Source organism: Budorcas taxicolor, chromosome 5 (genome assembly GCF_023091745.1).
Source record: "Budorcas taxicolor isolate Tak-1 chromosome 5, Takin1.1, whole genome shotgun sequence".
In the NCBI taxonomy this organism is placed as follows: domain Eukaryota; kingdom Metazoa; phylum Chordata; class Mammalia; order Artiodactyla; family Bovidae; genus Budorcas; species Budorcas taxicolor.
In genome coordinates, this window is record NC_068914.1 from 71,699,878 (window position 1) to 71,714,751 (window position 14,874).

The 14,874-nt window shown below is 48.9% G+C and overlaps 1 protein-coding gene across 1 annotated transcript; it reads left to right on the plus strand.

Moving 5' to 3' along the window:
* The first annotated feature begins 3,844 nt into the window (after positions 1-3,844).
* On the plus strand, positions 3,845-13,387 carry CSAD (cysteine sulfinic acid decarboxylase). The gene is made up of 15 exons (XM_052640159.1): positions 3,845-3,863; positions 4,117-4,253; positions 4,540-4,666; positions 4,744-4,834; positions 5,162-5,268; positions 5,690-5,805; positions 6,474-6,553; positions 6,867-6,921; positions 10,158-10,274; positions 10,350-10,414; positions 10,702-10,783; positions 11,206-11,405; positions 11,537-11,588; positions 11,738-11,827; positions 12,898-13,387. The coding sequence occupies exons 2-15, from the start codon at positions 4,128-4,130 to the stop codon at positions 13,069-13,071; spliced, it is 1,482 nt and encodes a 493-aa protein (XP_052496119.1). The 5' UTR covers positions 3,845-3,863; positions 4,117-4,127; the 3' UTR covers positions 13,072-13,387.
* The last annotated feature ends 1,487 nt before the right edge of the window (positions 13,388-14,874 follow it).

The window sequence follows — 14,874 nt, forward strand, 5'->3', positions numbered from 1 at the left end:
ACTGGGTGTTCAGAGCCCTCGCCTCAACCTTTCATTTCTTTTTTAAAACCTTTTTTTAATTTATTTTATTTTTGACTGTGCTGGGTCTTCATTGTGGTGCAGGCTTTTGTTTAGTTGCAGCCAGCGAGGGCTGGCCTCTAGTTGCAGCGCTCGGCTGCTTATTGCAGTGGCTTCTCTTGTTGCCACAGGCTCTAGCACATGGGGCTTCCTCAGTTGCAGTTCTGGGCTCTAAAGCGCAGGCTCAGTGGTTGCGGCACATGGGCTTAGTTGCTCCGAGGCACGTGGGATCTTCCTGGATCAGGGATCAAACCAGTGTCTCCTGCATTGGCAGGCAGATTCTTTACCACTGAATCACCAGGGAAGCGCCCACCTTTCATTTCTGAGCAGTGACTTTGGTCAGATGGATACAGAAGGGGCCGGGTGGACACAGCCACATCTTCCATGCAGACCTCTCTTCAGAGCTTTGGAAAGAGCCCCCGTCCAGGCTGGGGTCTCCCTTTCTTCACCAGTTGTTCCCTCCTGTTTTTTGCCCTACTGGCCTGCTTGTCGTATCCAATGACTCGAGCTGATCAACACCAGCAGATGTCTTGGCGGTTCTCTCTTTGAAGCCCTTATTTCATAGAAACAGGCCCTGAGGTGTCCTCACTCCTGGCCCAGAGGTGTTTGCACGACAGCAAGCTCTGGCCGAGGGAGCCCTGTGTGAGGCTGTGGAACGTGGTAAATTAGGATGGGGGCTTCAAAGTCCAGACCCAACTCAAGACACATGCTGGCTGTGTGACCTGGACAGGTTATATCCATACTGTCTCTGAAATCTGTTACCTCATTTTTTAATAAAAATTTTTTTATTGGAGTGTAGTTTGTTTATAATGTTGTGTTAATTTCAGGTGTTCAGTTCATTTGCTCAGTCGTGTCTGACTCTTTGCGACCCCGTGGACTACAGCACACCAGGCTTCTGTGTCCATCACCAGCTCCCAGAGCTTGCTCAAACTCATGTCCCTCGGTGATGCCATCCAATCATCTCATCCTCTGTCATCCCCTTCTCCTCCTGCCTTCAATCTTTCCCAGAATCAGGGTCTTTTTCAATAAGTCAGTTCTTCACATCAGGTGGCCAAAGTACTAGAGCTTCAGCTTCAGCATCAGTCCTTCCAATGAATATTCAGGACTGATTTCCTTTAGGATGGACTGGTTGGATCTCCTGGCTATCCAAGGGACTCTCAAGAGTCTTCTCCAACACCACAGTTCAAAAGCATCAATTTTTCAGCACTCAGCTTTCTGTATGGTCCAGTTCTCACATCCATACATGACTCTTGGAAAAATCTTAGCTTTAACTAGATGGACCTTTATTGATAAAGTAATGTCTTTGCTTTTTAATATGCTCTCTAGGTTTGTCATAGCTTTTCTTCCAGTTCTTCAAGCAAGAATACTGGAGTAGGTTGCCATTCCCTTCTCCAAGGTATATTCCCCACCCAGGGATTGAACCTGGGACTCCTGCGTTGCAGGCAGATTCTTCAGCATCTGAGCCACCGGGAAGCCCTAGCTTCAGGTGTACGGTGAAGTGAATCTTATACATATACATATATTCACTCTTTTTTTTTAAAAATTGGATTCTTTTTCCCATGTAGGCCGTTAGTGTATGAATAGAGTTCTCTGTGCTATAGAGAAGGTACTTGTTAGTTATCTATTTTGTATATAGTAGTGTGTATATGTCAGTCCCAACCTCACAATTAATCCCTCCCCTGCCTCATTTCCTCATCTTTAAATGTGGGTCATAAACTTACCCTCGATGATTGTGAAGATTAGACTAATGCATGTTATGTTCAGAGTGAGGCATGTGGTGAATACTTCTATGGTGCCGATTTTTACTAGCCTCTGCACCTAAAACGCCCCATCAGGGGAACCAGAGTGAGCGCTGATGAAGGATCGAGTGTCTCGTTCTCAAGGCTGGCCAGCTCCTCTGGTTTCCCCAAACCCAATCTACTGGGGAGAAGTCTAAGCGTAGGACCACTGGTTCCTTGGGGTCCAGTGGCTTCTGACAGTGGATTATGTCAGATCAGTCCACTTTGAGGTTGATTCCTTCTTTCCATGTTTTCTGGATCCTCTTGCCTCCTCATTTGGGGGTTCCCTAGGCCTTGGTTTTGCCCTTCTCTCCTTGGCCATGTCTCTGAGCATTCTCTCCCCAGGCGGAATGGAGCCCATCACCAGGCTTCGGTTATACCCCAGCTCCCAAGGGTGCTTTTCTCTCACATCTCATCAGAGCACTGAACCGGACTTCCTCCCAAATGAGTGTTTGTAGCCCCTGTCCCCTCCACTTGGATGAGTATTTCCAAGAAATAACAATTTTGCTTTCTATCTAGCTTCCGCTTTGTGCATCCCTGTTTTTTTTAGGGGCACTGTTCTTTTTCCTGGGGCTTGAAGCCCCAGGGTCATTTTTGACCCTTCCCTCCCCTCCAATGTAGATTCCATAAGTGTTGAATTGAGCGTAAACCGGCAAGTGGTTAAGCCTGCATGCTCCTCTACCTGTCTTTTCCTACGCACACCTCCCTTGTTCACACGTGGGTCACCTCTTTCCTGGCTTGCACCAATGGCCTTTTCATTCTTCCGCATCCGGCTGCTATACGCTGGTCTTCTGCGCGCATCATTTTCATCGTGAAATCTTTCAATGGCTTTCCATTTTCTGCAGATAAAATCTAGATTCCTGGCCTGGCTGGCACTCAAGGCTGTCCATAATGCGTACAGCCCTGCCCTCCTCGCCTTTCTCCCCATGATGTCCCTGCAAATCTTTCCAGTGGCCAGGTGCCTTCACGGACCCAAGAATCAGCACACTCACCCCCAGTGTCAGCTCGTGGCCTTCCTTCCCTGGCCCTGCATGCCTCCTGTCCTCCTTCAAGACACAGCCCCAGTTCCCCTGCAGATCTTCCCCTGTCTTCAGCCTTCATCCATCTCCTCTTCTCCTTTGTGGCGCTGGGGATCAGCATCTAGACGGTGCCCCCTCCCCCCGCACCCTGGTGTGAACACAGTTGGTGCTCACTTTAGACAGCCACTCCCTGTTTCTTGCGCGGCTCAGCCTGCAAGGTACAGGACTCTACTTGTTTATCGAACTGCTACCCTCAGTGTGACCTTCTTTCTTCCTTCTCTTCAAAGGAGCGGGCTTTAGAAATCAGGACAGTTCTGAGAAGACTCCAGGGGTTGGGATGCAAAGAGATTGGCCTCTGAAAGTGAAAATCGCTCAGTCGTGTCTGACTCTTGGTGACCCCATGGACTCTACAGTCCATGGAATTCTCCAGGCCAAAATACTGGAGTGGGTAGGCGTTCCCTTCTCCATGGGATCTTCCCAACCCAGGGATTAGAACCCAGGTCTTCAGCACTACAGGCGGATTCTTTACCGGTTGAGCCACCTCTGAGGCCTGCCTAAACCATTTTACCTCCCTAGTCTTGCTCCAGGTCGCTCCCCACCTCAGCCTCTAGGGTCAGCAGCTGCAGTTTCCTGCCTCTGCCCCACTCCCTGCTCTGATCTCTTAGCTGAGCAGCCCTCTCTCTTATCCCCTCTCTAGGCCCTTTGGTTCTCGGTGGGAAGTCCGACGTCCTGCTGGTTCTCCTCTCTGCTCCCCTCCAGCCTGAAGTGGAGGTGTTTCTGCCTTATATCTTCTCTCCTCCCTTCATCGTGTCAGCTAACGATTATTCAGGAAACATCTCAACCTGCTGGCCCTGTCCCAAATCTTTAGGGCAAGGGTCATGAGAGTGATGTCACGGTCATGTGACTGCTGCCTATACCTTGCCCCCTCTGCTGCCCTGGTCCTAACACTATAAAAAGCCAACTGTGTCCCCTGCCTCCAGTTTATCTGGACAGAGACCTGAGCAGAAAGGTAAGCTTCCCACCTTTGCCTTCGGTGAACAGGGGCCACTGGATTCTACCTGCTTAGCACTAACTTCCTTTTTCTTTCCCGCCCATCTCTGCTGACTTTCTCCCTGGACGCTCTCACTTGCCCTTATCTGTACAGTGAAGGCTGGGCCTTAGGCCCATTCTGGAGTTGAGGAATGGGTTAGGTTAGGTCTCACTGGTTAGGTCTGGGTGGGGTCCACAGGCTGAGTAGGGAATAACTCCTGCTCTGCTCACAGATTTTCTCCTGATGGCTGACTCTCAACCGCTCCTCTCCCTTGATGGGGACCCTGTGGCTGCAGAAGCCTTGCTCCAGGATGTGTTTGGGATTGTGGTGGATGAGGTTATTCGAAAAGGGACCAGTGCCTCCGAGAAGGTGGGTCTTTTCTCCCTCCTCATGCTGTCCATCAAACCTGACTCAGAACTTTCCTCCTCTGTCCAGGCTTCTCCCCAGAACCCATCACCGCCTCACTGTGTACCTCAGAGATTGCATACTGGATCAGATTCTGTTTATTTACCTTTGTTCATGTGCTGCTTGAAAAACATTCCAAACTGGTGTTGAGTGCCAGTTTGTGGTGTCTGTTGTCTGTTGAGATGTGGTTTAGGCAGCCAGTCAGTTGGGTGCCTCGGTGGCCCCGGAGTCTCCTGTGGTGCTCTCCTAGGTCTGTGAGTGGAAGGAGCCCGAGGAGCTGAAGCAGCTGCTGGACTTGGAGCTGCGGCACGAGGGCGAGTCACAGGAGCAGATCCTGGAGCACTGCCGGGCCGTGATCCGATACAGCGTGAAGACCTGTGCGTCTGGGGCTTGGGGGAGGCGTGTCTGGAATTTGTGCCCAGCTCCACTCTGAGCCTGCGTCCCCCTTCTCCAGGTCACCCTCGTTTCTTCAACCAGCTCTTCTCAGGGTTGGATCCCCATGCCCTGGCCGGGCGCATTGTCACAGAGAGCCTCAACACCAGCCAGTGAGCCATCCCAGGACCCCCGCCCTCTACCCCACAAAGGATTTGGGTTTGCGGGAGACCGACGCCGGGAACAGGATAGGAGAATGGTGTCTGCCCCCTCTTTTCGGGGAATCTCTGCTGGCAGAGTCTTTCCCCTCCTACGCTTCGGGTTTCCTTTCCCAAACTTTCTCTTGTATCCCGGCTCCAGTGTTTTCTCATTCTTTCTTTCCTGGTTCTTTGTCACCAAGCCAGTTGTCTCTTCAGCCCCTCCTTTCACTCACACTCCCCACCTCCTCTGAGGGTCCCTCCCAGTCTCTTTCCCATTCTCATCGTTCCCTCCCCGGGCAGGTACACATATGAAATCGCCCCTGTGTTTGTCCTCATGGAGGAGGAGGTGCTGAAGAAACTCCGGGCCCTGGTGGGCTGGAGCTCTGGGGACGGGATCTTCTGCCCTGGTATGTGAAGAGGAGGGGGCCTTTTCGAGAGTTCCTCCTCCCCCGCCATCCTCTTTCTCTGGGCTGGCCAGGAGGGGTGATTCTCCTTTGTTCTCCAACTGGGCTTGGGCCAAACTAGAGAGAAGCTGCCCAGTCTCCTGTATCCTTGTGTTTGCCAAACAGTCCACGGGATTGGTTCCTGCCATCCTGGCGGGGGGTGGAGGGAGGCTCCTGGATCGGCCCAGGGTGAGGAGCGGGGTGATCAGGAGATCTGCAGATGCTGCCATCCTGGGTCACTAGCATGCCATTTGTCAAATCCTCAGAACCCATGGCCAGGTAGCAAGTCACTTGTGCTTCTGGGTGGAGAGTTCAGGAGAGCCAAGCTCCAGTTTTGACCCACTGCCACTCCCTCTTGCCACCACCCCTTCCTTCCCTGTGACAGGTGGCTCCATCTCCAACATGTATGCTGTGAACCTGGCCCGCTATCAGCGATACCCAGACTGCAAACAGAGGGGCCTCCGGGCACTGCCGCCCCTGGCCCTCTTCACATCGAAAGAGGTGGGAAGAGGCACAGGCCTACCCTGGGCTCCCGGTTCTAATCTCCAGCCAGCTGAGTCCGGGACCCGCAACTCAGCCTGCCCAGACCCTTCTCCTCTGAGGCTGGCCTCCCCTGTAGGTGGATGTGCTTCCTTCCAACCAAAGGGGCTGTGTGAGGGCCCTGTTCACCTTGCCTGCTGTCTGGGGTAGTGGAGCGGCGTCCAGTGCCGTGCACACAGTCTGAGAGTGTGGTCCATGGACCAGTGGCATCACTGTCACTTCTGGTTGTTTAGTCACTAAGTCGTGTCTGACTCTTTGCAGCCCTGCGGACTGTAGCCCTCCAGGCTCCTCTGTCCGTGGGATTTTTCAGGCAAGAATACTGGACTGGGTTGCCATTTCCTTCTCCAGGGGAGCTTTCCCACGCAGGGGTCGAACCCGTGTCTCCTGCACTGCAGGCATATTCTTTGCCACTGAGCCACCAGGGAAATCAGTATCACTTGGGAGCTTGTTAGAAATGCCGAGCCTTTGGCCCCTGTGCAGACCTGCTGAATGTGAATCTGCCTCTTCACCAGACACACTGGTGATTTGCAGGCACGTGAGTGTTTGAGAAGCCCTGGTCTACAGGGTCCCCAGCCATTTAACCAGTCCCTTTCTTCCCCACCCTCCCTGCCCTCTTTCCTCCCCGACAGTGTCATTACTCCATCAAGAAAGGAGCTGCTTTTCTGGGACTTGGCACCGACAGTGTCCGAGTGGTCGAGGCAGATGAGAGGTGAAGGTCCTTCTGTCTGCGCGGCTCAGGCCCAGCCTGGCACAACATGTCTTCCCCTTGCCAGAGGCTGTGGCCTTGGGCCCACGCCTCGGCGGACTTCTCTCCCTGCTCTCTTCCCTCCGAGTTGCCTCTTCTGTCTGCCAGTGCCTGCTAGAGTCTCCGCCCTGTCCCCTGAGATCTGTTTACCCCTCTTAGGGAAAAATCAACATTGTGGCCTCCCCATTGCTAACCACATGTTACCCTGCTCTTGAAAGTTCTGCCGCCTAGCCTAGAGAATCTATTACTTCTCTACCCACTCAGTTTTCTCTTCCAGAGGGAAAATGATCCCTGAGGATCTGGAGAGGCAGATCAGCTTGGCCAAGGCCGAGGTGAGTGAGTGAGAGGCGCTGGGCCAGTGGAGCGGGGCCCCTCTGCTCCTTTCTCGGAGGGTCTTTGACTGGCCCTACTCAAGGCACCCCTCCCCCCTCCCCCTGCACTCTATGCCTGTCTTCCCGGGCGGGCTGAAGTGACCCCTCCCCTGCCGAGACCCACGAGCAGGATCAGACCCTGGGACAAGGGCAGAACTGAGTCCCTGAGTAGAGTCGCAGGGAGCACTGCAGGGGGGATGCTGGGGACCTGGAGGGTAGCACAGAAGGTTTCTGTGAGCTGGGAGGGTCTGTGCAGGGCGAGCAGCGTGGACTTGGAGTGATGGGAGATGTGGAGGCCCCTTCACCTGGGGGACACAGAGATACTGCAGCCATCTTAGAGGGCATTTCAGCACTGTCTGTACCATTTTTAAATGTATCTATCCACTGACTCAGAGGCCTACTACTAGGATTAGCCCATAAATTTTCATTACAAAGTGCTTAGAATTGTGTGCACTGGGGCGAAGTGTAAAACTTTAAGAAACATTTTCGTATTCATCAGTAGATAAATTATGGTGTATCTGTGTCAGTTTCTTCCTTTGCAAAATGAGCATGATATAGAACTGATCACGGAGTTGTTATAAGGCTGAAATTAATGGTATGTAAAGCACATGAAAGTGCCTCAACTATGTACTTAAGTATAAATTTTAAAAATATGTTTATATCACCACATGCAAATAGTTGCAGCACCATTTGTGTTGGGGTATAGCCAGTTAACAATGCTGTGACAGTTTCAGGTGAATAGCAAAGGGATTTAGCCTTACAGATACATGTATCCATTCTCCCCCAAACTCCTCCCGTGTCCATGCTGCCACTTAGCATTAAGCAGAGTTCAGTTGGTCCTTGTTGGTGATCCGTTTTAAATATAGCTGTGTGCACATGTCCATCCCAAACTCTCTCATCCTCCTCTCCCCATCCCCAGCAACCATAAGTGTGTTCTCCAAGTCTGTGAGTCTCTTTCTGTTCTGTAAGTTTATTTGTACCATCTCTTTTTAGACTCCTCATAGAAGGGATGTCATAGGGTATTTCTTCCTCTCTGTCTGACTGACTTCTTTCCGCATGACAATCTCTGGGTCCGTCCATGTTGTTGCCAGTGGCATTATTTCACTCTTTTTATGGCTGAGTAATATTCCGCTGTATGTGTGCACCACGTCTTCTTTGCCCACTCCCCTGTCGGTGGACGTTTAGGTTGCTTCCGTGTCTTGGCTGTTGTAAACAGTATGCGGCACCAGGCTTTGAAAATGTCTGTTTTTCCCCAGCGACTTGTCTCGGGACCCTTGTTAAAACCCAGAGAATGTTTAAGTGTGAGGATTTATTTCTAGACTCTCAGTCTGTTCCATTGATCTGCATGGCTATCCTATTGACCACACTGTCTTAATGTGGCTCTGTAGTAAATTTTGAAATCAGCGTTTGTGAGTCCTGCAACTTTGTTCTTTTCCAGGATGGTTTTGGCTTTCTAGGTCCCTTAAATTTCCACTTGAATTTTAGGCTCAGCTGTCAATTTCTGCAAAGAAACCAGTAGGGATTTTGATAGGGATGTGTTCAATTTGTGGATCCATGAACATGGAATGCCTCTGTTTATTTAGGTCTTCTTTGATTTCTTTTCAACAGTGCTTTGTGGTTTTCACAGTATCTGTTTTGCATTTCTTTTGTTGAATTTATTCCTAAGTATTTTATTATTTTCAGTGTTCTTATAAATGAAATTTTCTTGTTTCCAGTTTTGATTGTTCGTTTCTCATGTGTAAAAATACAACTGATTTTTGAATATTGATTTCGTACTCTGCAAATCTGTTAAACTCATTTATTAATTCTCAGTCTTTTTAATGGGTTCCTTAGGATTTTCTAGATATGTTATCTGTAAATACAGATAATTTGCTTTTTTCTTTTTTAATATGGATGCCTCTTATAAAAAAAAACTTAATTTTCTCTTTAATCACAAACTAGACAAGCTTGGCATTAACACTCATTTATTTTTTGGCTTTGTCAGGTCTTTGTTGCGGTTCGAGGGTTCCCCCTAGTTGTGGCACAGGAGCTGTAGAGCATGTGGGCTCAGTGGGTCAGAAGTTACAGTGCACTGACTTCGGTGCCTGTGGCATCTGGGATCTTAGTTCCTGGGCCAGGGATTGAACCCATGTCCCCTGCATTGGAAGGGGGATTCTTATCCACTGGAATACCAGGAAAGTCCCTGGATGCCTCTTATTTTAAAATTTTTTTAAACCTAATTGCCCTGCTAGAACCTCAGCACAGTGTTGAATAGAAATGAGGAGAGTGAACATCCTTATCTTGTTCCTGGTCTTAGGGGGAAGGCTTTCAGTCTTTCAACACTGAGTATGATGTTAGCTGTGGGTTTTTTGTAGTTGCCCTTTATCAGGTTAAGAACATTCCCTTCAGATCCTTTTTTATTTTTCTGAATGTTTTTATCGTGAGGATTTTGTCAAATGTGTTTGTATGTCTACTGAAATGATCACTATACCACATTGAGATATGGTTTTTTTTTCCTTTATTGTATTGATAGGATATATTATATTAATTGATTTTGGGATGTTAAACCAAACTTGCACTCTTGGGACAAATCCCACTTTGTCATGGTGCTTGATTCTTTTTCTGTGTTGCTGATTTGGGCTTGCTGGTGTTTTGTAGATTTTTATGTCTTTATTTAGAAGAGATATATTCTATATTTTTCTAGTGATATTTTGTTGGTTTTGGTATCAGGGTAAAACCCATTTCATAGGATGAATTCAGAAGTGTTCCCTCCTCTTCTGTTTTTTTGTAAGTTAATGAAGAGCTCGTATCAGTTCTTTCTTAAATGTTTTGTAGAACTCATCAGTGGAGCCATCCGGGCCTGCACTTTTCTTTGTAGCAGTTTTTTTAATACTAATTCAATTTCCACATAAATTTTATCCTATTAGAATATTTAAAATAGTATTTTGATCTTCCTGTAAGACATTCAACTTTTTTGAAAAAGTATAAGCTTTGGAGATAGACTATTAGACAGACCTCGGTTTGAATTCCATCTCTGGAGTTGCAGCTTGGGGGCGGGGGCAAGTTTCTTAACACCTCTGAACCCTAGCGTCCTCACTTGCAAATTAAAAGGGGGCAGTAACATATAGTAAGGTTGCCAGGGCCCAGTTCAGGCCTGTGAAGAGTTCCTAGAGCTTGGCGCCAGGCTCTGGGTGGCTCCCTCTTCATTTTTGCCACAGGGCGCCGTGCCATTCCTGGTCAGTGCCACCTCTGGTACCACAGTGCTGGGGGCCTTTGACCCCCTGGAGGCAATCGCGGATGTGTGCCAGCATCATGGGCTGTGGCTGCATGTGGATGTGAGTTGGGATGGGGCTGAGAATGGGGTGGGCTGAGCCAAGGCCAAGGCCCATATTGTTCCTTCCGCTCCACAGGCTGCCTGGGGTGGGAGCGTCCTGCTGTCACAGACACATAGACATCTCCTGGCTGGCATCCAGAGGTGCATATGGCCCCCTACACCCTGACTCTCACCCTTCAAATCCTTGGTCCAGTGAACACTCTTGGGCCGGGGAGCTCAGATGGGAATAGGGGAAGGAGGCTGGTGGGAGGGAAGTGGGAGAGATGATTGATTGGGGCTGGGATGTTAGACATCAGATTTGGGAATTCTCCTCTGGGCTGAGGTGAGACTAAAGTCCCTTTTACTGGAGATCTGGAAAGGGTGGGGAGGCTCTAGTTGGGCAGCTTAACTGGGAGCTGGCTGACCCCACTTTGCTCTGCCCACCCCAGGGCTGACTCCGTGGCCTGGAATCCCCACAAGCTCCTCTCCACAGGCCTGCAGTGCTCAGCTCTTCTTCTCCGGGACACCTCGGTGGGTCTGCCCCGCCCCTGCTCTGGCCCCGCCTCCCGCCCTGAACCTCTGTTTCCTCTTCTGTCTCACCTGAGGGGAGCTTCAGGCCTTCCATGTTCTCCTTACCATCCCATCTGAAGCTGATTATCTGTGACCACCCTCATCCCCGGTAGTGGGCTCTCTCACTCCCCCAGTCTTCAGGCAAAGGAAAAACTTCCCAACAGAAGTTTTAATCAGAGGGATTCCGGGTCATTTGGGAAGAACTCTTGAGTGTTGGAAGAAAACCGAGAGAAAGGGTTTCAGTAAGCCGGCAGCTGTCCCATCAGTGCTGCCTGGTTTCAGGGAAAGAAACACGTGGACTGAGCTAAGAAGTCACCCAGTGCAGCCCTGGAGGGAAGCTCGGTGGCGGGGGGAGTCTGACTGTCCCCCCCCACCCTCCACAGAACCTGCTCAAGCGCTGTCACGGGTCCCAGGCCAGCTACCTCTTCCAGCAGGACAAGTTCTACGACGTGGCTCTGGACACGGGAGACAAGGTGGTACAGTGTGGCCGGCGTGTGGACTGTCTGAAGCTGTGGCTCATGTGGAAGGCACAGGGCGGGCAGGGGCTGCAGCGCCGTGTGGACCAGGCCTTTGCCCTTGCCCGGTAGGAGTGGGCGCTACAGCCCTGCACCCCTTTGCTGGGCTGCACCCCTTTGGTTCACTCTCTGGGTCGCTTCTGTTTCTGTATCTCTGCCTCTCCTCCTCCCCCCATGATTTCTCACTCTCTGATCACAGGTACCTGGTAGAGGAGCTGCAGAAGCGGGAGGGATTTGAGTTGGTCATGGAGGTACGACCCACCTTGTGCTCTTCTGCATCCTCCGGCCCCCTGCCCCCAGCCGGTGTCTCACGCAAAACCCTGATGGGAGAAGAGGGGTGGTGAGAGGGGAACGGCCCCTCTTCCTCTGCTCACACCTTCCGCCTGTTTATTCCTCCCAGCCTGAATTTGTCAACGTGTGTTTCTGGTTTGTGCCCCCCAGCCTGCGGGGGAAGAAGGAGAGTCCAGATTACAGTGAAAGGCTGTCTAAGGTAGGCTTTCTCCCTGCTCCGGTTAACCAGTGCAGCTGGTGCGTTTCCGCCCCCTGCTGGCTGTGAGCGGCATGGCAGCTACCTTTGCTAGTCTCGCTCTGATGTGGGGACAGTGAACCAGAAGATGACACCCGCTTGTCCCCACTTCCGTGAGCCTGGGGGATGGAGGATAAGGTATGCTTCTATAAAGTAAGAAGAAGACAGAGAGGGACATTACAGAAGTCACCAGTGAGCAGTACATAGATTGGCTCTGTGGGGTGTTCTGGGAGCTGAGTGAGGCAGAAAGGTCTCAGAAGTTCTACTCACTGATGCTGGGTACAGAACAACCCTGTCAGGCCAGGAGATATGTCCTGGCCCCTAGGGTTAGACTGGTACTAGGGCTGGCAGATGGTCCAAAAGGACAAGAATATTCTCGCCCTTAAAGTGAAGTCGCTCAGTCGTGTCTGACTCTCTACCACCCTATGGACTGTAGCCCTGCAGGCTCCTCCATCCGTGGGATTTTCCAGGCAAGAATGCTGGAGTGGGTTGCCGTTCCAGGGGATCTTCCTGACACAGGGATTGAAGTCGGGCCTCCCGCATTGCGGGCAGACTCTTTACCATCTGAGCCACCAGGGAATCTCACCCTTAAGGAGTCATTTATTTAGAAAGCAAGCATTACCTATTTGAAACCGGTGTGTTCAAGGCAATCTTGGAAATTATATATTAGATCACAGGGTGCAGATAAAAAAATGTTACAGGAATTCAGAGAGGGGAGAAGAAGGTGTCAAGCATGACGGAGGCTTGAAGTTAGACTGAAAAAGCAGTTGTTGAGATTCAGCGAAAAGTCAGGATTTAGCAGAAAATGGCCTGTGTGACAACTTGGAGACTGGTGAGTTGGAGGAGAATGCAGGAGGTGGAGAAGGTGCAGTGGGCCAGGTGTGGTGGGAAAGGTAAACGGGCCACGGTCAGAATCCAAGCAGTGAGCTGCTCTCTCTGGAAGGCAGCTAGGTGGAGCGGGATGTGAGTCAGGGAACCCATCCCTTCCCCTGACCCCAGGCTGCAGCTAGAGGGTCCCTCCACTCCTCCCGCAGGTAGCCCCAATCCTCAAGGAGCGCATGGTGAGGAAGGGTTCCATGATGATTGGCTACCAGCCCCATGGTACCCGGAGCAACTTCTTCCGCATGGTCGTGGCCAACCCTGCGCTGACACGGGCTGATATGGACTTCCTGCTGAACGAGCTGGAACGGCTGGGCCAGGATCTCTGAGTCGCTCCATCTTGCTGCTGGCCTGGACCCCTCCCCCCACCCTTGCCATCTCCCTGTATCTCTTCCCTGCGTTCTCCAAGAAGAAACTCTAGGAAACAAAGCGTCTTCATTTTTCTGTGCTTACCCACTAGCTCGCCTGTAAATTCCGGGCTGGCCAAAAAGTTGGTTCTGGTTTTTCCTCGTAACATCTTACGGAAACACCCAAATGAACTTTTTGGCCAACCCAATATTTTATATCAAGAGGATGTTTAAATAAATGGTAGGAAATCTATATGGTAGAATATTGCTCTGCCATTTAAATTGTGTTTACAAAGAGGACTTTTATAGATAGGAGAAAAATAATTTTAATACAATGTTATGTTGAAAAAGCTGGATATGACTGTATATATGGTAATATCTGACCTGTATTCAAAAATACATAGGAAAAGACTGATGAGACGGAATATGCCAGAATATTAATAGTTTTACCTGGGATGGGATTGTAAGCAGTTTGAAAATGAACTTCTTTATGCTTTTTGTGCTCCCTGCTTTTATAATATAATGAATATCTATTGCATTTATTAAAAATTGGAAAATAATAAAAGTTAAAATTTCAGCCATATTATTTAGGTATATTGTAAAGTTTGTTACCTTTCAAGAAAATAGTGGGGAATGCAAATTCATTAAAAAGGTATAATAGAGGCTAAAAATAGGGGGAAAGTTTCCCAGAAATCTTGAGTGGGAGGAGAAAGACCAAAAGTGGCGTTGCTCTGAAGTTAATTGTACCTTAACGACACTGGAAACAAAATGGGCACTGATTGTATCTTGAGGCCAGAACCTTGTCCACTAATCACTCCTGAAAGAAATCTTCACATACACCAGAAAGGTAAGAATCTTCCTTTTCTAATTTAAACAACAGAAACCAGGCTGGAAAAAAAAAAAAAAAAGCCCAGCGACGAAACCAGCCACTGTTATGTCTTCTATCATTGCTATTTTCTTACATAAAAATGTCCATTTAACACGTAAAATCCTAGGCTGGTGTTGCTCCTCAGTCACTTTTTTGGAAAGCGGCATTTAGCTACACAAGTTATTCAGGACGAGTGGCAAGTCTTCCAGAACTTTCTGTTATTTCCAATTCCTAAAAATACTGTTTATGAAAACAATAACGTGGTCATGTAAAAGTCATCCAAAATTATTTGAAGAGGCAAATACAGACTGTACAAACCATTATAAAAGAACATCCAAATCTCAAACCCTTGACCATTTGGGGGAAAAAAGATTTTCTGTTCATAAATTACTAATAATTTCCCTATAAACTTGTTATTTTTATTATAAGTGATATCTAATTTCTTCCAAATGATAAATTTGTTTTAAGAGTGCTAGTAATCTGAGCTCCAAGCCCTAATCTTAAAGAGTTATTTATCTGAAAAATGTCTTAAAACACTGTAAAAGCAAACTAAAAAAAAATCCCTGTTTTTCAACTCAAAGCAAAACCAGAAAGCAAAAAAAAAAAAAAAAAAGAAATCTTAAAATTTCTTGAGTCACCTCCATCAGCAAAGTATCTTTTAAGGCTAGAAAAACAGGACATAAAATCAATCACATATTTTTCTCCAGCTTTATGAAACTGATTCTTATTTCCTCCATCCCCAAAATTCAACCTCAAAATCTCTGGATGCAATATGATAACCTCTTTCTTTCTTCTTCTCCCATCCACAGTTACTGAGCTCCTGCTGTGTTGTAGTTCCTTTCCCTGCCTTCCAAGAGCCTACCTAAGATTGAAGCAGTCATTCCCCAACTGAGGCCTGTCCCCGCTCCAGAGCCTTT